The 26,797-nt window shown below is 40.1% G+C and overlaps 1 protein-coding gene across 1 annotated transcript in view; it reads right to left on the reverse strand.

Annotated features, from left to right (window-relative positions):
* Window positions 1–8,531: 8,531 nt before the first annotated feature.
* The window catches only part of LOC131725021 (high affinity immunoglobulin gamma Fc receptor I-like), a 34,067-nt gene continuing 15,801 nt past the window's right edge, over window positions 8,532–26,797 (reverse strand). Inside the window, exons 3-8 of the mRNA XM_059018351.1 lie at window positions 23,929–24,222; window positions 23,195–23,470; window positions 19,346–19,591; window positions 14,222–14,515; window positions 11,657–11,902; window positions 8,532–8,572 (exon numbers count right to left, since the gene is read on the reverse strand). Coding sequence (XP_058874334.1) covers window positions 8,532–8,572; window positions 11,657–11,902; window positions 14,222–14,515; window positions 19,346–19,591; window positions 23,195–23,470; window positions 23,929–24,222 — 1,397 coding nt within the window. The remainder of the gene's footprint in view (window positions 8,573–11,656; window positions 11,903–14,221; window positions 14,516–19,345; window positions 19,592–23,194; window positions 23,471–23,928; window positions 24,223–26,797) is intronic.

The raw sequence follows: 26,797 nt of genomic DNA on the forward strand, positions 1-26,797 counted from the left end.
TGGATAAGGGCATCTGCTAAGAAATAAATAATAATACTGAAGAGGTAATAACAGCCTTTTACAATGTGTACATAACACTGTACAATAGCAGTACATAATATAATGCAATAGGTCAGAGGTGCACAATTCTAGTCCTCCAGCTCTTGTTTATCAGAAAGACTGTGGGCAAGACTTTCCCTGTGTAAAGCTAATGCTTTCTCGTTTCAAAATGGCCTGTTTTCTATTTCACAAACAGTAATTTCTGAAGAAGGAAAAAACTAACTTTGAAACGCTGACATTTAACACTAGAAACGCCAGAATTTCAAACTACCTAGAAGCACCAAACGGGTCATTTTAACCGGTAGCTTTTTAAACAGCTGTAATATGATAGACAAAGGATCGTATAAAACTCAAAAGCTGTATTTATGAACATCAAAATCAAACATTTGTGTCACACGGGGTGACAAATGGGGCTGCAGCAATTATTATTTAGTGGTCTGATTTATGTATTCACGTGTGCACTTAAATATATGTTGTATTTTTTTTCTATGTTTTCATGCACGTTTGTTCCTTTGTGTATTGCAGCTTTAGATTAATTTAATAACCCCAAACTGATGTAATTAACGTCGAATTGCGGAACCTGTGAGCTGGCTATCCGCGTATTTACACTTAATTAGTAGCATTACGTGCACCTGGTACTGTTTTGGATTTCTCCCTATTTAAGAGGTAGGAACCCCAGCAGAGACAGACACACGAGCAGAGACGAAACAGACACGATATAAGAGAACAGCTGGAGAGTGAGGAGACTGGAACGCGGAGCTGAGTAGAGAAGAAACGGGTAGAGGAAGAAGAGTCCTGAAGTAGCGAGGCAAAGTGAAGAGGAGTTTGAGCCGGGACGATTGCAGTGACTAGCCGGGACCAGCCAAGGAAGGAGGGACGGCGAATCGGAATGACAATCTAGACTGAGTTCTGAACTACAGTGCCGTGAAAAAGTATTTGCCCCCTGTCTGATGTTCGCCATTTTTGCATATTTTTGACACTGAATGTTATCAGATCTTCAACCAAAACCTAATATTAGATAAAAGGGACCCTGAGTGAACAAATAACACAAAAAATTGATACATATTTCATTTATTTATTAAAGAAAGTTCTGCAACACCCAATGCCCCCGTGTGAAAAAGTAATCGCCCCCTCAGACTCAATAACTGGTTACGCCACCTTTAGCAGCAATAACTGCAACCAAACATTTATTGATTAGTCTCTCACAGCGCCGTGGAGGAATTTTGGTCCACTCCTCCATGCAGAACTGCTTCAACTCAGTGACATTTGTGGGTTTTTGAGCATGAACTGCTCGTTTCAGGTCCTGCCACAACATCTCAATGGAGTTTAGGTCTGGACTTTGACTAGGCCATTCCAAAACTTTAAATTTCTTCTTCAACCATTCTGATGTAGACTAGCTTGTGTGTTTTGGATCATTGTCTTCCTGCATGACCCAGCTGTGCTTCAGCTTCAGCTCACGGACTAATGGCCTTACATTCTCCTGTAGAATTCTCTGATACAGAGCAGAATTCATGGTTCCTTCAATGATGGCAAGGCGTCCAGGTCCTGATGCAGCAAAGCATCCCCAAACCATGACACTACCACCACCATGCTTGACCGTTGGTATGAGGTTCTTACTGTGGAATGCAGTGTTTGGTTTTCGCCAGACATAACGGGGCCCATGTCGGCCAAAAAGTTCCACTTTTGACTCATCTGTCCATAGAACATTGTTCCAGAACTCTTGAGAATCATCCAGGTGCTTTTTGGCAAACTTGAGAGGAGCATTCATGTTCTTCTTAGTGAGCAATGATTTCCGCCTTGCTACTCTGCCATGAATCCCATTTTTGCCCAGTGTCTTTCTGATGGTGGAGTCAGGAACACTGACCTTAGCCGTGGCGAGAGAGGCCTGCAGATCCCTGGATGTTGTTCTAGGGTTCTTTGTGACTTCCTGGACAATTTTACGCCTTGCTCTTGGAGAGATTTTGGCAGGACGGCCACTCCTGGGAAGATTCACTACTGTCCCAAACTTTCTCCATTTGGACAATATGGCTCTGACTGTGGTTCGGTGGAGCCCCAGAGCCTTAGAAATGGCTTTGTAACCCTTTCCAGACTGATAGGCATCAACAACCTTTTTGCGGAGGTGTCACAAAGACGGCCGGAGTGGGTGGTGTCAGACCAGAAGCAGGAAATAAACAACAGAGACTTGGGGTTTTGGTGAGGCTGAGCGCGTGATCGCGCTCAGCATTTAATAAACAGAACAGAAAATAAAAGGTTTTAAACACAACACAAAACAGGACACGGCACTTGTAGCCAAAATAAACAGACGAACAAAACGGACTAGACAGTGCACAGACAGACGAACAAAACACGGTGAGCAGATAACACTAATATTTACGCTTTTTCACTTTTAGTTACTCCTTCTCTCTCTCCCGTTCTCCACTCACCGAACACGTAACACTGAGTGAATGCTACGTGTCTCTATATATACTGTTGTGCTGGGATACAATTACTAATTAATTATTCACTTGAATCCCAGCACGTGAATTAATTCTGTGCAACCCCGTGCTTACATATTACATTTAACCAGCACGTGAAGTGATTTGTGCTCTCCTCGTGCCTAAATACAAATCTACACTTTTTAAATATACGTGAAACACAGACCCGTTTATATCCCGTGTACCAATCTATACACCAACATTTAACACACGCACGCAACATACAACACATAATAAGCACACAGGGGCTTTCTTTATCTCTGTTTTGACTCACACAAATACCAAAACATTTACAAACTTCTTAGAGGAGGCAAGGGAGGCAGCTCATCCTCAATTTAACAAATAAACAAATATATATATATATATATATATATATATATATATATATATACTGTGTGTATATATATATATATATATATATATATATATACTGTGTGTATATATATATATATATATATATATATATATCTATATATATATATATATATCTATATATATATATATATATATATATATATATATATATATATATATAGATATATATAGATATATATATATACACATATACATAGTAGAGAGAGTCTTGACAGTTGAAAGGTCACAGTAAAGCGTTTAGAATGCTGTGTTCAGTTCTGGTCACCACATTATCAAAACTGTGGCCCGGAAGAGAATTCAACAGAGAGGAACCAGACTAGGATCGAGTTGCAAATATGGATTGAAGGAACTTAATTTATTTAGCCTAGAACAAAGAAGAATCAGGGGGATTTGATTGAGGTGTATAAGATCTTAAAAGGCGTTGGCATAGTAACCCGAAGCAATACTTTAAGCGCAGTACAGAAACCAGGACCAGAGGAAAATGGAGTGGAGATAGACATGCTAATTGTACGTTGCCCTGGATGAGGGCATCTGCTAAGAAATAAATAATAATTACAAATGGAAACATTGAAACCTCCAGTTTACAACAAATAGAACCTAGTTTGAGGCAGTATATGTTCTCCAAAGTGGAAGGATATATAATAAAATTGTTAGATTTTTTGAAAAAATTAAAAAATGAGTTTGTTTTAAAAAATATATATATTGTGTCCGTTTTTATAAGCGGGATAATACACTCCAGGGCCTGTGCGTTGTGTTGGAAAATTACCTATATGGTAACAATATCCTGGGAGACAGCCAGCATGGTTTTAGGAAAGGGAGATCATGTCTAACTAACCTGCTTGACTTTTTTGAGGATGAAACATTGAAAATGGATAATTGCAAAGCATACAACATGGTTTATTTAGATTTCCAGAAAGCTTTTGACCAAGTCCCGCATAAAAGATTAATTCTCAAACTGAACGCAGTAGGGATTCAAGGAAATGCATGCACATGGATTAGGGAGTGGTTAACAGATAGAAAACAGAAAGTACTGATTAGAGGAGAAACATCGAAATGGAGTGAGGTAACCAGTGGTGTACCACAGGGATCAGTATTAGGTCATCTGCTATTCCTAATCTACATTAATGATTTAGACTCTGATATAGTAAGCAAACTCGTTAAATTTGCAGACGACACAAAAATAGGAGGAGTGGCAGACACTGTTGAAGCAGCAAAGGTCATTCAAAATAATCTAGACAGCATTCAAAATTGGGCAGACACATGGCAAATGAAATTTAATAGAGAAAAGTGTAAAGTATTGCATGCGGGCAATAAAAATGTGCATTATAAATATCATAAGGGAGATAGTGAAATTGAAGAAGGGAACTATGAAAAAGACCTAGGAGTTTATGTTGACTCAGAAATGTCTTCATCTAGACAATGTGGGGAAGCTATAAAAAAGGCTAACAAGATGCTTGGATATATTGTGAGAAGTGTTGAATTTAAATCAAGGGAAGTAATGTTAAAAATCTACAATGCATTAGCAAGACCTCACCTAGAATATTGTGTTCAGTTCTGGTCACCTCGTTACAAAAAGGATATTGCTGCTCTAGAAAGAGTGCAAAGAAGAGCGACCAGAATTATCCCGGGTTTAAAAGGCATGTCGTATGCAGACAGGCTAAAAGAATTGAATCTATTCAGTCTTGAACAAAGAAGACTACGCGGCGATCTGATTCAAACATTCAAAATCCTAAAAGGTATAGACAATGTCAACCCGGGGGACTTCTTTGACTTGAAAAAAGAAAAAAGGACCAGGGGTCATAAATGGAGATTAGATAAAGGGGCATTCAGAACAGAAAATAGGAGGCACTTTTTTACACAGAGAATTGTGAGGGTCTGGAACCAACTCCCCAGTAATGTTGTTGAAGCTGACACCCTGGGATCCTTCAAGAAGCTGCTTGATGAGATTCTGGGATCAATAAGCTACTAACAACCAAACGAGCAAGATGGGCTGAATGGCCTCCTCTCGTTTGTAAACTTTCTTATGTTCTTATGTTGCATTAACCCAACTACAGACATATTTTAATGCAACACAACGCACGTCCTGTCATGTGCTTTTATTATCCATTACATTATCTATTACATATGACTAATATTCTGTTCTCCATCACATGTGGGCATTAGTTTGTTCTATAGCATATTAGCTATAGTCTATTCTACAGCTGTCCTGACTGGAGAGAATGGAATATTGAACATGTGACGGACAGTGGCTAACCTGCCTGAAAGGGATTTTTATTTAGGTGTAGAGGGATGATTACAGTACATTAAAGACCTTAAACAAATAGTTTACCAATGTTTACATTAGTTTCTAACCCCGTTCAGTTAGATCTGAATATATCTTTGGGTAAACCGAAGGATGCACATTAATACAACCTATTCAAAAAGCTTTAACTCTAACTTTAACATTCATTAAGTTTTCCGAGCAACAGATTTTACTGCAATTAATTACATTTAAACAGAATGCTTCATATTTCAATTTACAAACCAGATTACATAGATCAGAAAGAATATATCTGAATATATCTTTGGGTAAACCGAAGGATGCACATTAATACAACCTATTCAAAAAGCTTTAACTCAAGAGCATTAACTCATTGATAAATTCAGTAAAATGGAATAGGAATTAATTAAATTAAACAGAATGCTTCATATTCACAATCTGGGTTAATAAAATCATTAGAAAAATGTATAACTGCCTGTTGAAATATGAAAACACTCATATGGTCAGCGTAACTGTCTATGAAGAGGCTGCATTAAGCTGAGTAAACTCACCAGACACAGTTAATATTACTTTATTACTGGAATGTGAGTAGAGTGGCTGATCTCCTCTTTGTCCTCGACAGCAGTACTGGCCCTGGTCAGATACAGCAGCTGCAGTGATGGTGTAGCTGTCACCAGTTATACTGCGGACAGCAGTCTGGGGCACTGGAGTGTCCTCACTGTCTTTGTACCAGAGATATTTCCAGCCAGCAGAACCCCCCTCAACCCCACACCTCAGAGTGACTGTCTCCCCAGTGAATATCTCTGGGAATGGAGGCTCCAGGGTGAGTGTAGTCTGGGGCAGCTCTGGAGAAATATAAAGATGATATAATTAGTGTGCACCTTTCCCTTTCAGAGCATCAGTAGCAACACTTAAATGAAGTAGAAACTAGCTGACAGATCAACACCAACTGTTTTTTTTATTATAAAATTTGACCCACCTAGAAACTATCAATCCAACAGCTTTTCAATATAGTTCCAGGCTATTGTTGTATACCAGTTTGTTTTATTTATTTCTGAAGATATTGCAGTAACCACGGGATCACACAGTTCTCTCTCTTTCTTTATCTCTGTTTTGACTCACACAGCTACCAAAACATTTACAAGCAATGGAGGCTTCTTAGAGGAGGCAAGGGAGGCAGAGCTCCTCAACTTAACAAATAAACATACATTATATATATATATATATATATATATATATATACACACAGACACACACAGACACACACACACACACACACATATATATTCATGTAAGGTATAAACCACGACCGGTCGAGTGGGTCCCATGAAAGATATCACGCCTGGGGTGGTGATAACTTTAACCATCCCAGAAGTGGAATATATCATCGGAACCGCACGCCCCGAATTGGTTTATACTGCTTGAATGTCCATATTTTTTCTTTAAGTTCATTAACCAGCCCATGCTGTATTTTTTTTGGATGTGTTTTTTCAATCTTTGTTTTCTTCTGTTTCATCCAGCTGGTCCTTATCTATTGTTATGTGTTTACTCTTGCTGGTGCATTTATTTTATTTATTTATTTTTTTCAGGTGCACTGCTGTCTTCACTCAGAAAGCTGGTGTTGTACCAGTTATGTGGAGTTTCATCCCTAAATATATTAAAGGAAATAGGTAAAATGCCACTCATTTTTGGCTGTTGTTTTGTAACTAATAACAAATAAAATGTCAGTTTGTCATGGAATTTAGAATGTAGTGATGCGTAGTGATTTATTCAGTGTGAAGCGGCTCATTAGTATGCAAGCCGTGCTATACGCTATATATACACACGGTCATGTGATGCTGTTTAACCAATCAGAGGTTGTTATTTTTCCAAGCCGTGTATATATATATATATATATATATACATACAGTATATATAGTTTTGTTTCAACCGTTTGTTTTAGCCACTGTGTCACTGTTTTATTACTGTCATCTGTTTGTTTGCTTTATTATTTATATTTAAAGTGCACAAAAGCATATTTAAACCTGCAGCTTTCTTGTCTTTGAGCCTCCTTCCTAGTAGAAACAGACTTGCCAGTGATGCTACCCTGTCACAGGGGATCAAACTGTGCACAGTATTCTAGGTGTGGTCGTACCAGTGAATTGTATAATTTTAATATAACTTCTCTAGATTTGAACTGTTTTGGCTCTATAACCTAACATTGTATTTGCTTTTTTTTATAGCTTTTTTGCACTTGTCTAGTTGGCTAAAGAGATGAATCCTCTACTACCCCCAAGTCATTTTCATACATAACTTCCTCTGTTTCATTACTATTCATATTGTATTTGCCTCTAATGTTTTTGCACCCTATGTGCAAGATTTTGCATTTATTCACATTAAATTTCATCTGCCATGTGTCAGGCCAAGCTTGAATCTTGGAGATTGTAGAGACTGTTTACAAGCAAACTGGTAAATATAATCACCATACGGAAACAGGAAAAATAGTAGCAGAAAGAGATTGAGAGAAAGCCTTTTTGTTCCTGAAGAGAAAGCCCATTTTAGGTCCTAATTGTAATACCAATTTATCAATACTGTAATTAAAAGTAAGGTGCTCATCAATCCATATGCCTAGATATTTATTAAAGAAAACTTTACCTAGTAATTCTCCATTCAATGCAGCAGTAAGACAAAGATCACCTGTTATATGGGTTCTTTGTAGAATGATGAACTCCACACAGAGTGAACTCCCAGTCTCCATGTTGCTTGTGTCAGGAGAAAAGGTGATCTCTTTCCCAGAGATCCTTGATATAATCCTTTTTTGGCACCAGTTAATGCCCAGTTCACTTGGTGTGTGGAGTTCATCATTCTACGAAGAAACCATATTACAGGTAATCTTCACCTTCGTACTTTGTATGATGAACCCCACACACCAAGTGAACTCATAGGAAGTGACAAGGGGTGTTAGGTTAGATATTAGTGCCAGAAACAAAGTGAGCAAAGGTTGGCTGAGAAGAAGACACATTTAGGTTATAATGTTACATGAAGGTCTCGGAAGAGGCCCATGTAGCTGCATTGCAAATGTCTTGAATTGGGACAGATTTTAATTGTGCCCATGTAGTAGTCACCACTCTCACTGAGTGGACGTTTACCTGGAGTCAGTTTCTTGTGCAGGTCATAACAAAACTTGATGCAGGATGTAATCCACCTAGAGAGTGTCTGTTTAGAGACAGGTTTGCCTTAAACTTGAGTTAAAAGTTGCAAAAAGCTCTCCTGATGATCTTTTTTTGATCATGCTATGAATATAGAAATTCAGTGCTCTTCGGACATCAATTAAGTGCTGTCTGGCATCTGATTTTGATTTGTGCGGTTTTGGGGGAAAAAATTTGGAAAAGTTATGATTTGATCTAGATGGAACTGGTCTGCAGACAGTCCTGTCCCTTAAGATCTGGAAATAGGGTGCATCAATGACCAGTGCTTGTAGCTCACCTATCCTTCTTACTGATGTTACTGCCACCAAGAATGCAGGCTTAAATGTCAGGAATTTCTGGTTGCATGTTGCCATGGGTTCAAATGGTGGTGCCATGAGTCTATTCAGTACTAGACCGAGGTTCCATTGTGGAAACATATGTTTCTTTGGGGGGCCTTAAGTGGTTAACCCCCCTAAAAACTCTGGACACTGCAGGGTGAGAACCTACCGGGTGATTTTCCCACCCTGGTAAAATACTAGATATTGCAGTGATATGCACCTTGATGGAGGATAGTGCAAGACCCTTGTGGAACAGGTGGCCCAGATAAGATAGAAATGTTGGTAGACTTATTTATGCATGGTACACAGATTTTGAGTTGCACCAAAGAACAAATTCCCTCCATTTCCCTGTATAGGCTTGAAATATAGTTGTTTTTTTTGAAGCCAGTAAGATGTTGACTACTTGTTCAGCTAGCACCTGATCTAGTAATTGTTGCCGTTCAGTCTCCATGCAGCTAGTCGTAGCCATGCAGGGTTGTTATGAAGCATCCTCCCTCTGTTCTGAGATAGTAGATCCCGGGTCACTGGTAAATGCACTGGCCCCGCTTCTGTTATCTCTAGTATTTCTGAGAACCAGAACCTCTTAGCCCAGAAAGGGGCCACTAGAATGAGACTGGCCTCTTTTTACCTTTCTGAGCACAGCTGGGATTAATGGCAGGGGAGGATATGCACACATTAAGCCCGTTGACCATGGAATGGACATTCTGCCATGGCTGCTTCTTGTTGGACCCGGGAGCAGAACAGGGGCAGCTGGGTGTTCTCTGTTGTGGCAAATAGGTCTACCTGTGGTTGTCCTAGTTTGTGGAATATCCAGTGTAAAACCTGTGGCCGGATTTGCCATTCGTGAAGCAACCTCTCTCTGGTCAGCTGGTCTGCAAGGCTGTTGTCGAATCCGGGTAGGTAAGCTATGTTGGTGTCCTGTGTCCTGCACCAATTCCAGGTCTTTATGGCCAGAAGGCACAGTTCCCATGACTTTGTGCCTCCCTGGTGATTTATGTATTTTACTAACGTGGTGTTGTCGGTAAGAACTAGCATGTGTTCTTGCTTTAAAACTGGTGCAAAGTGTTTCAGTGCCAGGAAGATTGCTAAAAGCTCCACATAGTTTATATGGAGGTGTCTTTGTCTTGGTGACCAGGTTCCCTGGACTTGTGCTTCTGTTAGGTGTGCTCCCCACCCTAGTAGGGAGGCATCTGTATACAGGCGGAGTGTCGGAGGTCGTTGAGACAGCCCCCCTATCAGTCAAGGTGAGAATCGCCACCATCTTGCTTCTGTTGCAGCTTCCAGAGAAACCTTGATGTGGTGCGAGTCTGGAAGAGTCAGGTTCCATGAAGAAAGGAGACACTGTTGTGTGTGTCTCATGTGTAGTTTTGCATCTCTTACCAGAGAAACTGCGTCTGCCATGTGCCCGGGAAATTGTTGAAAGGAGTGTGCTGTTAGCTTACACGTTGAAATGACCCGCCCTTAAGGACTGACATTGTGGTTATAGATACACAAATGAATAGTTTGTCTGTCACAACAATTAGATACATGCCTTTAACAGCCATACAGAGAGATTATGTACTGAATGTTCATTGTGTACTAAGAGTAATCCCACATATGAGCTGGCAGCTGATAACCTCCTGAGACACGTTGCTTATTTAAGACGTGTTTGAGACCTCTGGATCACGGGTGGGATCATTCTCAGACACAATGAAGATTCAGTGCATAATCTTGCTTATACCATGAATGAGACATTTCCTGCACACTTTATATTTATGAGACTAATTTGATTTGGAAAAAGCAACAGGCCAACAATGGAGAGAAACATTAGTTTAGTGAATGGGTGGTATTAGTTTAGTAAATGGGTGGTTTAGTTTAGTGAATGGGTGGTATTAGTTGAGTGAATGGGTGGTATTAGTTTAGTGAATGGGTGGTATTAGTTGAGTGAATGGGTGGTATTAGTTTAGTGAATGGGTGGTATTCTAACCCACAGTATTCTAACTAAGCTAAGTTAGTAGAAACAATTGGGGCAACCTTGGCCCCCATCGGTTTTATAGTTGTGCCTATTTGCTTTGTGCTGGGCAAGGTTGCCCCAATGGTATCTTGAAACTTGGCTTGTGTTTTTGATAACTTGCCGTTTTTTCACATTTCCAATGTGTTTTTGTTTCAGATTCCATAATAAAAAATACAGATGCCTTAGTGCTGTTACTAACTTCTGTTTCTACTAGTTTATTCATAAGCTATTGTTTCATTTAGAGAGGTTGAAAGTGTCTCCTTATTCAGCCCAGCAGTCTGTTTAAATGTTTAGGATACAGCAGATGAACGCAGTTCTGGCGACTGAATTATTTAATGTTTTTTTTTTTTATGAGATACAGAGATTTATGCAATGTCTAACGATGGAATTTCTCAATCATGGTAAACAAATGTTTTTAGCAACAGCACACAAAAATAAAGTAGCTTCCAATGTAAATGTATTTGTTTTTTTGTCTTTCCCTTTTTGTGATGTTCACTGCTTCGTGCTCTACAAAGTGAGACTGGCAGAGTTGTGCTGTCACAGCACCATGTACCCAGCACCCAGAAGGAGCGGACTGCTAGGTCTGTACAGACACAGACAATGCCAGCTGGATTTTGATACTGATAGAAATTATTTAAATGCAGTATGAGGAGCAGCATGACTCAACTCAGAATGATTGTAAACATCATAAAAGGTAAGACAAACATGAAAAAATATAGAACATGTAATTGGAAGTTTCTCATTAACAGTTTAGAGAAAAAGGCTTGATCTTAATTACTGATATTTATCCTGTGCCTCTATATTGCTATATTTGGTATGGCCTATTGTGGATTCTTACAGCTTCAAGACAGCTTGTCAGAACACAAGACCTTGCTATCGTATCAGAAAGCTCTGCTCTTATTTAAGCACTTTAAATTATTAAGACATGAATTAATACAGCTGGACTGGACTTCAATATTAACTTATCAGAGAGACATTACAGAGAAGGGGTGATGTTAGAATGAACCTACCTCTCACTGACACCCGCACCTCTGCAGAGTAATGGGAGGAGCTCCACGCTCTGCACTTGTAGGACCCCTCGTCACTCTTTGAAACACGATTCACACTCAGCTCTGTGCCAGCCTGGAACTGTAACTCTTTATTATCTTTATAAAATGCAACCGTGGTAGCTGTATAACTCCGGAAACGACACCTCAGAGTCAGAGAGTCTCCCTCAAACACAGGCTGGGAGGGAGTCTGCAGGATCACTTGTCCATCTGAAAAGACAGAAAGAGTTCAGATTAACAGGGCTGAGAGACAGGTCAGGATTGACCACTGACTGGAGGGAACTGACAGTTTTATACAAACACACCTGCATCACCACCACTACACTCTCACCATCTCTCCCTCCTCATCCACTTTCACTCTCACTGAATAGATCTCATTGTCTTTCTCACTCTCTCTCACCCCACACTTTCTCTCTTACTCCCCTTTCTATGGGTCTCTCGGTCTCTCTCTGCCCTCCTCTGTATAGATCACAGTCTTCTTTCTTTCTCTCTCTCTATATAGATCTGACTGTCCATTACTCTATTTTTCTCTCACTCCCCATGGCCAGAGTGTCTCTCCCTTCTTATTATTCTCTCTCTTTCTCCTTTCATTCTTTTTCTCTCTCTTCCTCCTTTCATTCTTTTTCTCTTTATTCCTCCTTTCATTCTGTTTCTCTTTATTCCTCTTGTACCAATGCCAAATGTCTCAGAACTCACTCTCTCTCCCTCACTCTTTGTGGCTCTCGCTGACTCCCTCTTCCTTTCTACCTCTCCTTATCCCCCTCTCACATATCTAGATATATCTCACTGTTTTTACCTCTATATTTCAACTTATTTTCTTGCTCTTTCTCTCTCGTTCTCTCCCGAAAAGGGACCTCATTGTTTTATAAATCCCAGTTAGTTAAAGATAAATGGTTTGATTTTGTTTAAGATAAATCCCAGGATCCCCTGAAGACACAAGGTCAGCTGTATAGATATAGAATTCTCTGGTATTTACAACTGAAAGTTAATACAAGCAATGAATTTGCTATTAAGGTGCAGTAAGGGTTTCCCCCTGCTAGTAATGGTAGCTGGTAGCCCTCTAAATGGGTCTCTGATTCTCCAGCAGGTCAGGGGACAGACAGATCAGCATGGCAGTGGTTGCTATGCCGCTGGGGTGAAGTCACCTGGAGCTCAGGCTTCCTGCACATCTTCATGTCGTGTGAGGGTCTTTTCAAATCAAGCCTAAACTTACACCTCGACAATCAGATGTGTCCATAATAAAATGCGTTCTTATTTTTTATTTTTTTACCCTATATAAAAAGAATTTCTGTATTCAAAATAAAACAGTTTTTTCTTCTTAAATAAAGACATGCCATTTACATTGTGAATACTTAATTCTGAGTACAGGACAGCCCCAAACGAGAGAGAGTCTTGACAGTTGAAAGGTCACAGTAAAGCGTTTAGAATGCTGTGTTCAGTTCTGGTCACCACATTATCAAAACTGTGGCCCGGAAGAGAATTCAACAGAGAGGACCCAGACGAGGATCGAGTTGCAAATATGGATTGAAGGAACTGAATTTATTTAGCCTAGAACAAAGAAGAATCAGGGGGCATTTGATTGAGGTCTATAAGATCTTAAAAGGCGTTGGCATAGTTAACCCGAACCAATACTTGAAGCGCAGTACAGAAACCAGGACCAGAGGAAAATGAAGTGGAGATAGACATGCTAATTGTACGTTGCCCTGGATGAGGGCGTCTGCTAAGAAATAAATAATAATAACAAATGGAAACATTGAAACCTCCAGTTTACAACAAATAGAACCTTGTTTGAGGCAGTATATGTTCTCCAAAGTGGAAGGATATATAATAATTGTTTGATTTTTTGAAAAAATTAAAAAATGAGTTTGTTTTAAAAAATATATATATTGTGTCCGTTTTTATAAGCGGGATAACACACTCCAGGGCCTGTGCGTTGTGTTGCATTAACCCAACTACAGACATATTTTAATGCAACACAACGCACGCCCTGTCATGTGCTTTTATTATCTATTACATCATCCATCACATATGACTAATATTCTGTTCTCCATCACATGTAGGCATTAGTTTGTTCTATAGCATATTAGCTATAGTCTATTCTACAGCTGTCCTGACTGGAGAGAATGGAATATTGCACATGTGACGCACAGTGGCTAACCTGCTGAAAGGGATTTTTATTTAGGTGTAGAGGGATGATTACAGTACATTAACGACCTTAAACAAATAGTTTACCAATGTTTACAATAGTTTCTAACCCCGTTCAGTTAGATCTGAATATATCTTTGGGTAAACCGAAGGATGCACATTAATACAACCTATTCAAAAAGCTTTAACTCAAGAGCATTAACTCATTGATAAATTCAATAAAGTGGAATTGGAATTAATTAAATTAAACAGAATGCTTCATATTCACAATCTGGGTTAATAAAATCATTAGAAAAATGTATAACTGCCTGTTGAAATATGAAAACACTCATATGGTCAGTGTAACTGTCTATGAAGAGGCTGCATTAAGCTGAGTAAACTCACCAGACACAGTTAATATTACTTTATCACTGAGATGTGAGTAGAGTGGCTGATCTCCTCTTTGTCCTCGACAGCAGTACTGGCCCTGGTCAGATACAGCAGCTGCAGTGACTGTGTAGCTGTCACCAGTTATACTGCGACCAGCAGTCTGGGGCACTGGAGTGTCCTCACTGTCTTTGTACCAGAGATATTTCCAGCCAGCAGAACCCCCCTCAACCCCACACCTCAGAGTGACTGTCTCCCCAGTGAATATGTCTGGGAATGGAGGCTCCAGGGTGAGTGTAGTCTGGGGCAGCTCTGTAGAAATATAAAGATGATATAATTAGTGTGCACCTTTCCCTTTCAGAGCATCAGTAGCAACACTTAAATCAAGTAAAAACTGGCTGACAGATCAACACCAATGTTTTTTTTTTTATTTTTATTATAAAATTTGACCCACCTAGAAAATTTCAATCCAACAGCTTTTCAATAGAGTTCCACGCTTTTGTTGTATGCCAATTTGTTTTATTTATTTTTGAAGTTATTGCAGTAACCACGGGATCACACAGTTCTCTCTCTTTCTTTATCTCTGTTTTGACTCACATAGCTACCAAAACATTTACAAGCAATGGAGGCTTCTTAGAGGAGGCAAGGGAGGCAGAGCCTCCTCAACTTAACAAATAAACAAATATATATATATATATAACTTTAACCACCCCAGAAGTGGTATATATCATCGGAACCACACGCCCTGAATTGGTTTATACTGCTTGAATGTCCATATTTTCTCTTTAAGTTCATTAACCAGCCCATGCTGTATTTTTTGTGTGGGCGTGTTTTTTTCAATCTTTGTTTTCTTCTATTTCATTTAGCTCTTCCTCATCTACTGTTATGTGTTTACTCTTGCTGGTGCACTTATTTTATTTATTTATTTTTTTTCAGGTGCACTGCTGTCTTCACTGAGAAAGCTGGTGTTGTACCAGTTATGTGGAGTTTCATCCCCAAATATATTAAAGGAAATAGGTCAAATGCCACTCATTTTTGGCTGTGGTTTTGTAACTAATAACAAATAAAATGTCAGTTTGTCATGGAATTTAGAATGTAGTGGTGCGGAGTGATTTATTCAGTGTGAAGCGGCTCATTAGTATGCAAGCCGTGCTATATGCTATATATACACACGGTCATGTGATGCTGTTTAACCAATCAGAGGTTGTTATTTTTCCAAGCCGTGTTATATATATATATATATATATATATATATATATATATATATATATATATATATATATATATATATACTTACAGACAACTTACAGACAAGTTTCTGAGAGTCAACAGCTTGCGTGATAGGCGGCTCACAGGACAACAGCTTCAAGCACAGCTTAACACTGGTTGAAGTAAGCAAGTGTCAGTTTCAACTGTGAAGAGAAGACTTCGAGCTGCAGGTTTGACAGGTCGAGTGGCAGTAAGAAAGCCATTGCTAAGATGGCAAAATAAGAAAAAGAGGCTTGCCTGGGCCATGAAGCACCGCCAGTGGACTACTGAAGACTGGAAGAAGGTCTTATGGACCGATGAATCAAAATTTGAAATCTTCGGTTCATCACGCAGGGTTTTTGTACGCCGTCGAGTAGGCGAAAGGATGGTTCCTCGGTGTGTGACACCAACTGTCAAACATGGAGGAGGAAGCGTGATGGTCTGGGGCTCTTTAGCTGGATCCAGAGTCGGCGACTTGCACAGAGTGAGTGGCACCCTGAACCAAAACTGCTACCACAGCATTTTGCAGCGCCATGCAATACCTTCTGGTATACGCCTAGTTGGTCAGGGGTTCATCCTACAGCAAGATAATGACCCAAAACATACCTCCAGGCTATGTCAGAACTACCTTAGAAGAAAAGAACAAGACGGTAGACTTCAAATCATGGAATGGCCAGCACAGTCTCCAGACTTAAACCCCATCGAGCTGGTTTGGGATGAACTGGACAGAAGGGTGAAAGCAAAGCAACCTACAAGTGCAACACATTTGTGGGAACTTCTGCAGCAGTGTTGGGAAGAACTTTCCGAATAATATTTGATTTCCATTGTAGAAAGAATGCCACGAGTGTGTTCGGCTGTTATATCTGCAAAAGGTGGCTACTTTGATGAGTCCAAAATTTAGATTAAATTTTGATAAACAAAACGATTCCATGATTTCATTTTTATCTCCAATTGTTTATTTGTTCAATGCTTTAATTTCAGAGTACATTGAGACATTAAACTGCGTAAATTTCAATAAAAACTGGAAAAATTGAGGTGTTCTAAAACTTTTGACCGGTAGTGTATATACATAAATATATATATATATATATATATATATATATATATATATATATATATATATATATATATATATATATATATATATATTGTAATATAGCGGGTTGTGAGAGACGGCAGGGAGGGGGTTAAAACCTCCCTGCAAGGAAAAAACCATGTGGGAATGCACCTTTTTGTTGGATTTGTATTGCTTTATTGTTTCTAATTGATTTGTTTAATTGTGTTATTGTTAATTATCATCCGCACCTGGGCGTTATTGGAAATTAAGCCCAGGTGCGGGGGTTTAAATAGAGAGCAGGCAGTCTGCTCAGGGCTGCTGAGTGGAAGGAGGCAGAGAGGTGCGCTGTCTCCGAGTAGCCAAATGAAGAGAAAGTAAGTGCTGTTTGAAACGGCGTGTTTTGTGAAGACGGGTAAACAGCGTAGCTGTCCCGCGTTAGTCAGGGTGTTCCTGAAAGTCGAGTTAGTGCTCCAGAAGAGCTAGGTGTTTATTTGAATTTTGTATTTGTTTTGTTTCTGTTTATTAAAAAAATTGCGCAAACGCGCTGAAAAAAATCCACGTCTGTGTGCTGGGTCTATTCTTAAAGGGGCAACGAACCCAAGTGGGTGTGAATCTTTTACAATATATATATATATATATATATATATACACACATATATACAGACGTGCTCAAATTTGTTGGTACCCTTACAGCTCATTGAAATAATGCTTCATTCCTCTTGAAAAGTGATGAAATTAAAAGCTATTTTATCATGTATACTTGCATGCCTTTGGTATGTCATAGAATAAAGCAAAGAAGCTGTGAAAAGAGATGAATTATTGCTTATTCTACAAAGATATTCTAAAATGGCCTGGACACATTTGTAGGTACCCCTTAGAAAAGATAATAAATAATTGGATTATAGTGATATTTCAAACGAATTAGTTTCTTTAATTAGTATCACACATGTCTCCAATCTTGTAATCAGTCATTCAGCCTATTTAAATGGAGAAAAAGTAGTCATAGTCACTGTGCTGTTTGGTATCATTGTGTGCACCCACACTGAACATGGACCAGAGAAAGCAAAGGAGAGAGTTGTCTGAGGAGATCAGAAAGAAAATAATAGACAAGCATGGTAAAGGTAAAGGCTACAAGACCATCTCCAAGCAGCTTGATGTTCCTGTGACAACAGTTGCAAATATTATTAAGAAGTTTAAGGTCCATGGAACTGTAGCCAACCTCCCTGGGCGCGGCCGCAAGAGGAAAATCGACCCCAGATTGAACAGAAGGATAGTGCGAATGGTAGAAAAAGAACCAAGGATAACTGCCAAAGAGATACAAGCTGAACTCCAAGGTGAAGGTACGTCAGTTTCTGATCGCACCATCCGTCGCTTTTTGAGCGAAAGTGGGCTCCATGGAAGAAGACCCAGGAGGACTCCACTTTTGAAAGAAAAACATAGAAAAGCCAGACTGGAATTTGCTAAAATGCATATTGACAAGCCACAATCCTTCTGGGAGAATGTCCTTTGGACAGATGAGTCAAAACTGGAGCTTTTTGGCAAGTCACATCAGCTCTATGTTCACAGATGAAAAAATGAAGCTTTCAAAGAAAAGAACACCATACCTACAGTGAAACATGGAGGAGGCTCGGTTATGTTTTGGGGCTGCGCCTGGCACAGGGTGCCTTGAATCTGTGCAGGGCACAATGAAATCTCAAGACTATAAAGGCATTCTGGAGCGAAACGTCCTGCCCAGTGTCAGAAAGCTCTGTCTCAGTCGCAGGTCATGGGTCCTCCAACAGGATAATGACCCAAAACACACAGCTAAAAGCACCCAAGAATGGATAAGAACAAAACATTGGACTATTCTGAAGTGGCCTTCTATGAGTCCTGATCTGAATCCTATCGAACATCTATGGAAAGAGCTGAAACTTGCAGTCTGGAGAAGGCACCCACTCATATGAGCCGGCAGCTGATAACCTCCTGAGACACGTTGCTTATTTAAGATGTGTTTGAGTCCTCTGGATCACGGGTGGGATCATTCTCAGACACAATAAAAATTCAGTGCATAATCTTTCTTATACCATGAATGAGACATTTCCTGCACACTTTATATTTGTTATTTATGATACTAATTTGATTTGGATAAAGCAACAGGCAGAGTTGTGCTGTCACTGCACCATGTACCCAGTACCCAGAAGGAGCGGACTGCTAGGTCTGTACAGACACAGACAATGCCAGGTGGATTTTGATACTGATAAAAATAATTTAAATGCAGTATTTGAGGAGCAGCATGACTCAGAACCACTCAGAATGATTGTAAACATCATAAAAGGTAAGACAAATATGAAAAAATATAGAACATGTAATTGGAAGTTTCTCATTAACAGTTTTGAGAAAAGGCTTGATCTTGCTATATTTGGTATGGGCTGCTGTGGATTCTTACATCTTCGTGACAGCTTGTCAGAACACAAGACCTTGCTATCATATCAGAAAGCTCTGCTCTTATTTAACTTTAAATTATTAAGACATTCATTAATACAGCTGGACTGGACTTCAATATTAATTTATTAATATTAATTTCTTAGCAGACACTCTTATCCAGAGCAACTTACAATTGTTACAAGATATCACATTATTTTTACATACAGTTCCCCATTTATACAGTTGGGTTTTTACTGGAGCAATCTAGGTAAAGTACCTTGCTCAAGGGTACAGCAGCAGTGTCCCCCACCTGGGATTGAACCCACGACCCTCCGGTCAAGAGTTTAGAGCCTAACCACTACTCCACACTGCTGCCCGACACTACAGACAGAGACATTACAGACAGAGAAGGGGTGATGTTAGAATGAACCTACCTCTCACTGACACCCGCACCTCTGCAGAGTAATCGGAGCTCCACGCTCTGCACTTGTAGGACCCCTCGTCACTCTTTGAAACACGATTCACACTCAGCTCTGTGCCAGCCTGGGACTGTAACTCTTTATTATCCTTATAAAATGTAACCCTGGTAGTTGTATAACCTGTGCGGACACGACACCTCAGAGTCAGAGAGTCTCCCTCAATCACAGGCTGGGGGGGAGTCTGCAGGATCACCCATTCATCTGAAAAGACAGAAGGAGTTCAGATCAGCAGGGCTGAGAGACGGGTCAGGATTGAGGAGTCTGCAGGATCACCCACTGATCTGAAAAGACAGAAAGAGTTCAGATCAGCAGGGCTGAGAGACGGGTCAGGATTGACCACTGACTGGAGGGAACTGACAGTTTTACACAAACACACCTGCATCACCACCACTACACTCTCACCATCTCTCCCTCCTCATCCACTTTCTCTCTTTCACTCTCACTGAATAGATCTCATTGTCTTTCTCACTCTCTGTCACCCCACACTTTCTCTCTTATGCCCCTTTCTACATTTTACTGCATTTAATCCTGTGCTTTACGGAGTACTGTACTGTAATCTGCCACAAGTGTTAGTCAATCTGTAGTATTTTGCATTTAATCGTACCCTGATGTACTATCACTGACACTGTTATCTGCTCCAATATTGAATCGTATTTTGTCATATACTTGTACTTACTAAAACTGAAGTCATTGTATTTATCTTGCTCTTAATTGTATTAATACTTGTACTGTGATTCTTGAAATGTATTTTTTATTTACGACTGTAAGTCGCCCTGGGTAAGGGCGTCTACTAAGAAATAAATAATAATAATAATAATAATATGGGTCTCTTGGTTTCTCTCTGTCCTCCTCTGTATAGATCACAGTCTTCTTTCTTTCTCTCTCTCTCCATATAGATCTGACTGTCTATTACTCTATTTTCCTCTCACTCCCCGTGGTAAGGATAGCATCACAGCAAAGGCTGGAGCTGGAAAGAGAGACTCAGAGGCTAGATAGCTGCAGTAAAGCGCTAATGTGCATGTTTAATTACAAATAACACAGTTACAAACACTAAACAAAACACATTAACAAAACAAAAAGGCACAAGGGCCAGAACAAAAGTTCTGCAAAACGCACAGCACAGCACAGCACAGCACAGCACAGCACCTTTACCTCTATCACAAACATTAATTCTAACACTAACACCTGTGATTACCCTTTTTATACACCTGTGACTGGAGCCTAACTAATCATCATTAATTCAATTGACAGCTCCAACCACATTCCCACTTGTGTTCTGGCAGGGAATTTAACCCCTTCCCTGCCAATGCAATACCCCCCAACCCCCACCCCCCCACAACTCTGGCAGGGCTTTCACCCTGCAACATTCCCTCACCCCCCTCTGTAAGGATTTTACAATCCATCTCTATCTCTCCCTCTCTGTTTAGACCTCTGTATTTATCTCCCGCTCACTCTCCCTCTGTACAGATCTCACTTTCTCTCTCTCTCTAATCCCCCTCTGTATACAGTATTGCTCTCTCTCTCCATTCCCCCTCTCTTTTTATCTCAGCTATACACCTCGTATTACATCATGTATATAGTGGTTTTTGGTGTAATAGCTGAGTCGTGTGTCTTTTTCTTTACACCTCGCTGGTATTGCCCTTTTGATGTTTTATCTCACTTTCAGACCAAATCAATGTCGTGACTTTGTTATTGTTCGCTCTTTTACAAACCAGATTATTTCTGCCAATTATTCTTCAAGATCAGAGTGTCTCTCCCTTCTTATTATTCTCTTCCTCCTTTCATTCTTTTTCTCTCTCTTCCTCCTTTCATTCTTTTTCTCTTTATTCCTCCTTTCATTCTTTTTCTCTTTATTCCTCTTGTACCAATGCCAAATGTCTCAGAACTCACTCTCTCTTCCTCACTCTTTGTGGCTCTCGCTGACTCCCTCTTCCTTTCTACCTCTCCTTATCCCCCTCTCACATATCTAGATATATCTCACTGTTTTTACCTCTATATTTCAACTTATTTTCTTGCTCTTTCTCTCTCGTTCTCTCCCGAAAAGGGACCTCATTGTTTTATAAATCCCAGTTAGTTAAAGATAAATGGTTTGATTTTGTTTAAGATAAAGATTGTTTAAGACACAAGGTCAGCCGTATAGGTATAGAATCCTCTGGTATTTACAATTGAAAGTTAATACAAGCAATTAATTTGCTATTAAGGTTCAGCAAGGGTTTCCCCCTGCTAGTAATGGTAGCTGATAGCCCTCTAAATGGGTCTCTGATTCTCCGGCAGGTCAGGGGACAGACAGATCAGCATGGCAGTGGTTGCTATGCTGCTGGGGTGAAGCCACCTGGAGCTCAGGCTTCCTGCACATCTTCATGTCGTGTGAGGGTCTTTTCAAATCAAGCCTAAACTTACACCTCGACATTCAGTTGTGTCCATAATAAAATGCGTTCTTATTTTTAATTTTTTTACCCTATATGAAAAGTATTACCGTATTAAAACAGTTTTTTCTTCTTTAATAAAGACATGCCATTTACATTGTGAATACTTAATTCTGAGTACAGCACAGCCCCAAACGAGAGAGACAGCAAGAGAGAGAGAGTGAGAGAGAGAGAGAGAGAGAGAGAGAGAGAGAGAGAGAGAGAGGTCTGACAGTTGAAAGGTCACAGTAAAGCGAATAAAAAAACAGGGTTTAAAAAAACATGAGCAAAAAAAATTCTTAACAACAGACTGAGGTGAATATCCTGATAAACTGCTAGTTAAAAGGAAAAAAAAAATAAAGTATTAATTTCATGACATAGTGCAACTCTACACTCTTTCAATGCTACAAGGCTAACAAACCCCCTGGTCCAGACGGCATATACCCAAGAGTGCGTAAAGAAAACGGAGCCTGGCAAAGACTTTTCACAAATCAATCAAGACAGGGGAAGTCCAGCTGACTGGCACTTTGCAATTGTAATACCAATATTTAAAAAGGGAGATATGGAGGAACCAGGAAACTACAGACCCAACAGCCTCACCTCTATAACATGTAAAATCAATCACTAGATGGAAACTAGGAGTGTAGCAGCATCGTGGGACATAGCCAACATGGATTCACAATTGAAAATTTGCAGACGACACAAAACTTTGGGGAGTGGCCAACATGCTTTCAACTACTGCGAAAATCCCAAACGATGTAGAGCAGATACAGAAATGGGCAGAACCGTAGCAAATTAAATTGAATGTCACAGTTTTACATGGTAGTCACATACAATTAGGATCAAAATCAATTAAGGTTATGATGGGGTTGTACACTGCACCAGTGGGACAGCGGTTAGAATGCTGTGTTCAGTTCTGGTCAACACATTATCAAAACTGTGGCCCTGGAGAGAATTCAACAGAGAGGACCCAGACTAGGATCACGCTGCAAATATGGATTGAAGGAACTGAATTTATTTAGCTTAGAACAAAGAAGAATCAGGGGGCATTTGATTGAGGTCTATAAGATCTTAAAAGGCGTTGGCATAGTTAACCCTAACCAATACTTTAAGCGCAGTACAGAAACCAGGACCAGAGGACACAAGATGATTTTTTCTGATAATTTAAAACAGTTTTTCAGTATGGAATGAAGCACAAAGATGACAAGTATTTATATTATCATAATATGCAATTTAACTTTTTATTTCTAATACTCCAAGAGCAAACCTAAAAGGAAGCCATTATGTGTTAAATGCATAAGCAGAGAATTACAAAAAAAATGTGTTACCTGCCTATCTAACCTACCAGAGTGCATTATTCTACACTGTGGTTAAATATTACTTAATGAAAATGACTTACTGGATACAGTTAGGGTGACAGCATTACTGCGCTCCTGTCCAGACTCACACCAGTACACTCCACCGTGGGACTCTTTAGCATAAGTGATTTTGCAGCGATCACCATTTCTCCCACTGTATTGATCAGTGCACAATGCCTCTTCACGTCCATCTCTGTACTGTTTAAACCTCCAGCCAGCAGAGCCCCCCTCCACCTCACACCTCAGGGTGACTGTTTCTTCTGTGAATATCTGTGCCCCGGCAGGCTGCAGGGTCAGGACAGCCTTGGGACAAACCTCTGAAACAGAGAACAGAATAGGATTAGGGGAAAGAGTTTTTAAATTCTGAAGGAGATAGCTTCTAGTGTCCTCTCCAGTAGTATTTTTGGAGTGATTGCAATCTACGTTCAGAGGCTCGCTAGCTTCACCAAATCTATACACCAAATGAAAAGTAGTTTACCAATGTTTACAATAGTTTCTAACCCCGTTCAGTTAGATCTGAATATATCTTTGGGTAAACCGAAGGATGCACATTAATACAACCTATTCAAAAAGCTTTAACTCAAGAGCATTAACTCATTGATAAATTCAATAAAGTGGAATTGGAATTAATTAAATTAAACAGAATGCTTCATATTCACAATCTGGGTTAATAAAATCATTAGAAAAATGTATAACTGCCTGTTGAAATATGAAAACACTCATATGGTCAGTGTAACTGTCTATGAAGAGCCTGCATTAAGCTGAGTAAACTCACCAGACACAGCTAATATTACTTTATCACTGAGCTGTGAGTAGAGTGGCTGATCTCCTCTTTGTCCTCGACAGCAGTACTGGCCCTGGTCAGATACAGCAGCTGCAGTGATGGTGCAGCTGTCACCAGTTATACTGCGGACAGCAGTCTGGAGCACTGGAGTGTCCTCACTGTCTTTGTACCAGAGATATTTCCAGCCAGCAGAACCCCCCTCAACCCCACACCTCAGAGTAACTGTCTCCCCGGTGAATATCTCTGGGAATGGAGGTTCCAGGGTGAGTGTAGTCTGGGGCAGCTCTGGAGAAACAGAGAAGAACAATTAGGGACTGAAGAATGACTGTGTGACATTATTTTCATGGTTAGAACATTTAGAGGACCCTGATCACAATTAAGAGTCGCTTGGTTGGACGGAATTTTAGATTTCAACAAACAAAATCCTAAACAGATTTATTACCTTTCGTTTTTAACTAACTTAAACATATCTGAAATCAAAATGCCCCAAAAATGTGCTTTAATCATGTCAAATTTAGTTTTAACGCACCAAATTCATCTTTTTTTTGGCCTGGTGGATTTAAGTTATGCCCTCTCCTGACTTTGAGCATTCATAACTATATATATATATATATATATATATATATATATAATGAATTCCATTACACGAGAGTAGATGTTAAAAATTCATGCTGATTTGAACTCGGCTCTCGCCAAGATAAGCACCAACTAAGACGTAGCTTTACAGTAAACTAATGTGATCCATATGTGTCTCCATCCATTTACGTTTCCTTCCATATGATGATGTAGATATCCTTCTGTCTGGTGTTAATGGCTGAAGTGTAATGCTGGCTCCAGGGATCAGCTTATTTTGCCTCCCTAGCGCATCAGCACACACAACGGCTGCGATGCTGACTCCGGGGATCAACCAAAGTGCGGCTTCCCCAGCGCATCAGCATGACAACCGTCTGGATTGAGCTAAGTAGGGTACATCTCTGGGGTCTTCAAGTGGGCACCTTCCATCCTCAGTGTTTCGTCGACTAGCCCACGTCACCTCAAGAGGGCTCGACGGTGATTCTGGCGTCCCAGCATCACCTCTCTCCGTCTCCCACTCAACTCAGCCCAGCTTACTTATCTGTACATCAGCGTTTCTTTCTTTCTATTGTGCTTCAGATCCCCAGCCAGAATCTTTCCGTCTCAACCACAGCCAGTTGCTGCTCCTCTCTGCTGCTTCAGATAAGTTCTTCACTGTGCGACACAACTCTTGGCCACTGAATCTGGCGTCTCTGAGAAACCGGGTTGTAAAGTGTGCCACAAATCCTCGACAACCCACTTCCACTGGGTAAACCCGGACTCTCCATCCTCGCTGTTCCGCTTCAGTGGCTAGTTGAGCATACCGCAGTTTCTTCCTCTCATATGCCTCATCTACAGCATCCTCCCATGGCACTGTTAACTCTATCAGGTGAACAAGGCGTGCTGATCCAGACCACAAGACAATATCTGGTCGAAGGTTAGTGGTGGCAATCTCAGGTGGAAAAATAAGCCGTTGACCAACATCTGCCATCATTTTCCAGTTTCTGGCAGCTTCCTGATGTCTGTAATGTGTGTAATGTTTTGATGGAACAGGTGGCAACTTATTGGTCATGTTATGCTTGTCTTCCAATGCTAAGGCCAAACATTGCAGCACCTGGTCATGGTGCCAAGTAAACCGTCCTTGGCTAAGAGCCACCTTACAGGCGAAAAGATGGTTCCTCGGGGTGTGACACCAACTGTCAAACATGGAGGAGGAAGGGTGATGGTCTGGGGCTCTTTAGCTGGATCCAGAGTTGGCGACTTGCACAGAGTGAGTGGCACCCTGAACAAAAACTGCTACCACAGCATTTTGCAGCGCCATGCAATATCCTCTGGTATACGCCTAGTTGGTCAGGGGTTCATCCTACAGCAAGATAATGACCCAAAACATACCTCCAGACTATGTCAGAACTACCTTAGAAGAAAAGAACAAGACGGTAGGCTTCAAATCATGGAATGGCCAGCACAGTCTCCAGACTTAAACCCCATCGAGCTGGTTTGGGATGAACTGGACAGAAGGGTGAAAGCAAAGCAACCTACTAGTGCAACACATTTGTGGGAACTTCTGAACAGTGTTGGGAAGAACTTTCAGAACAATATTTGATTTCCATTGTAGAAAGAATGCCACGAGTGTGTTCGGCTGTTATATCTACAAAAGGTGGCTACTTTGATGAGTCAAAAATTTAGATTAAATTTTGTTAAACAAAACGATTCCATGATTTCTTTTTTATCTCCAATTGTTTATTTGTTCTATGCTTTAATTTCAGACTACATTGAGTAAATATCAATAAAAACTTTTGACTGGTAGTGTGTGTGTGTGTGTGTATATATATATATATATATATACAGACGTGCTATTTGTTGGTACCCCTCCACAAAAAACGAAGAATGCACAATTTTCTCTGAAATAACTTGAAACTGACAAAAGTAATTGGCATCCACCATTGTTTATTCCATATTTAATAGAAATCAGACTTTGCTTTTGATTTTTTATTCAACATAATATTGTAAATAATAAAACAAATGAAAATGGCATGGACAAAAATGATGGGACCGCTAACCTAATATTTTGTTGCACAACCTTTAGAGGCAATCACTGCAATCAAACGTTTTCTGTAGCTCTCAATGAGACTTCTGCACCTGTTAACAGGTAGTTTGGCCCACTCTTCCTGAGCAAACTGCTCCAGCTGTCTCAGGTTTGATGGGTGCCTTCTCCAGACTGCAAGTTTCAGCTCTTTCCATAGATGTTCGATAGGATTCAGATCAGGACTCATAGAAGGCCACTTCAGAATAGTCCAATGTTTTGTTC

The sequence above is a fragment of the Acipenser ruthenus genome, chromosome 59 (assembly GCF_902713425.1).
Source record: "Acipenser ruthenus chromosome 59, fAciRut3.2 maternal haplotype, whole genome shotgun sequence".
Classification (NCBI taxonomy): Eukaryota; Metazoa; Chordata; class Actinopteri; order Acipenseriformes; family Acipenseridae; genus Acipenser; species Acipenser ruthenus.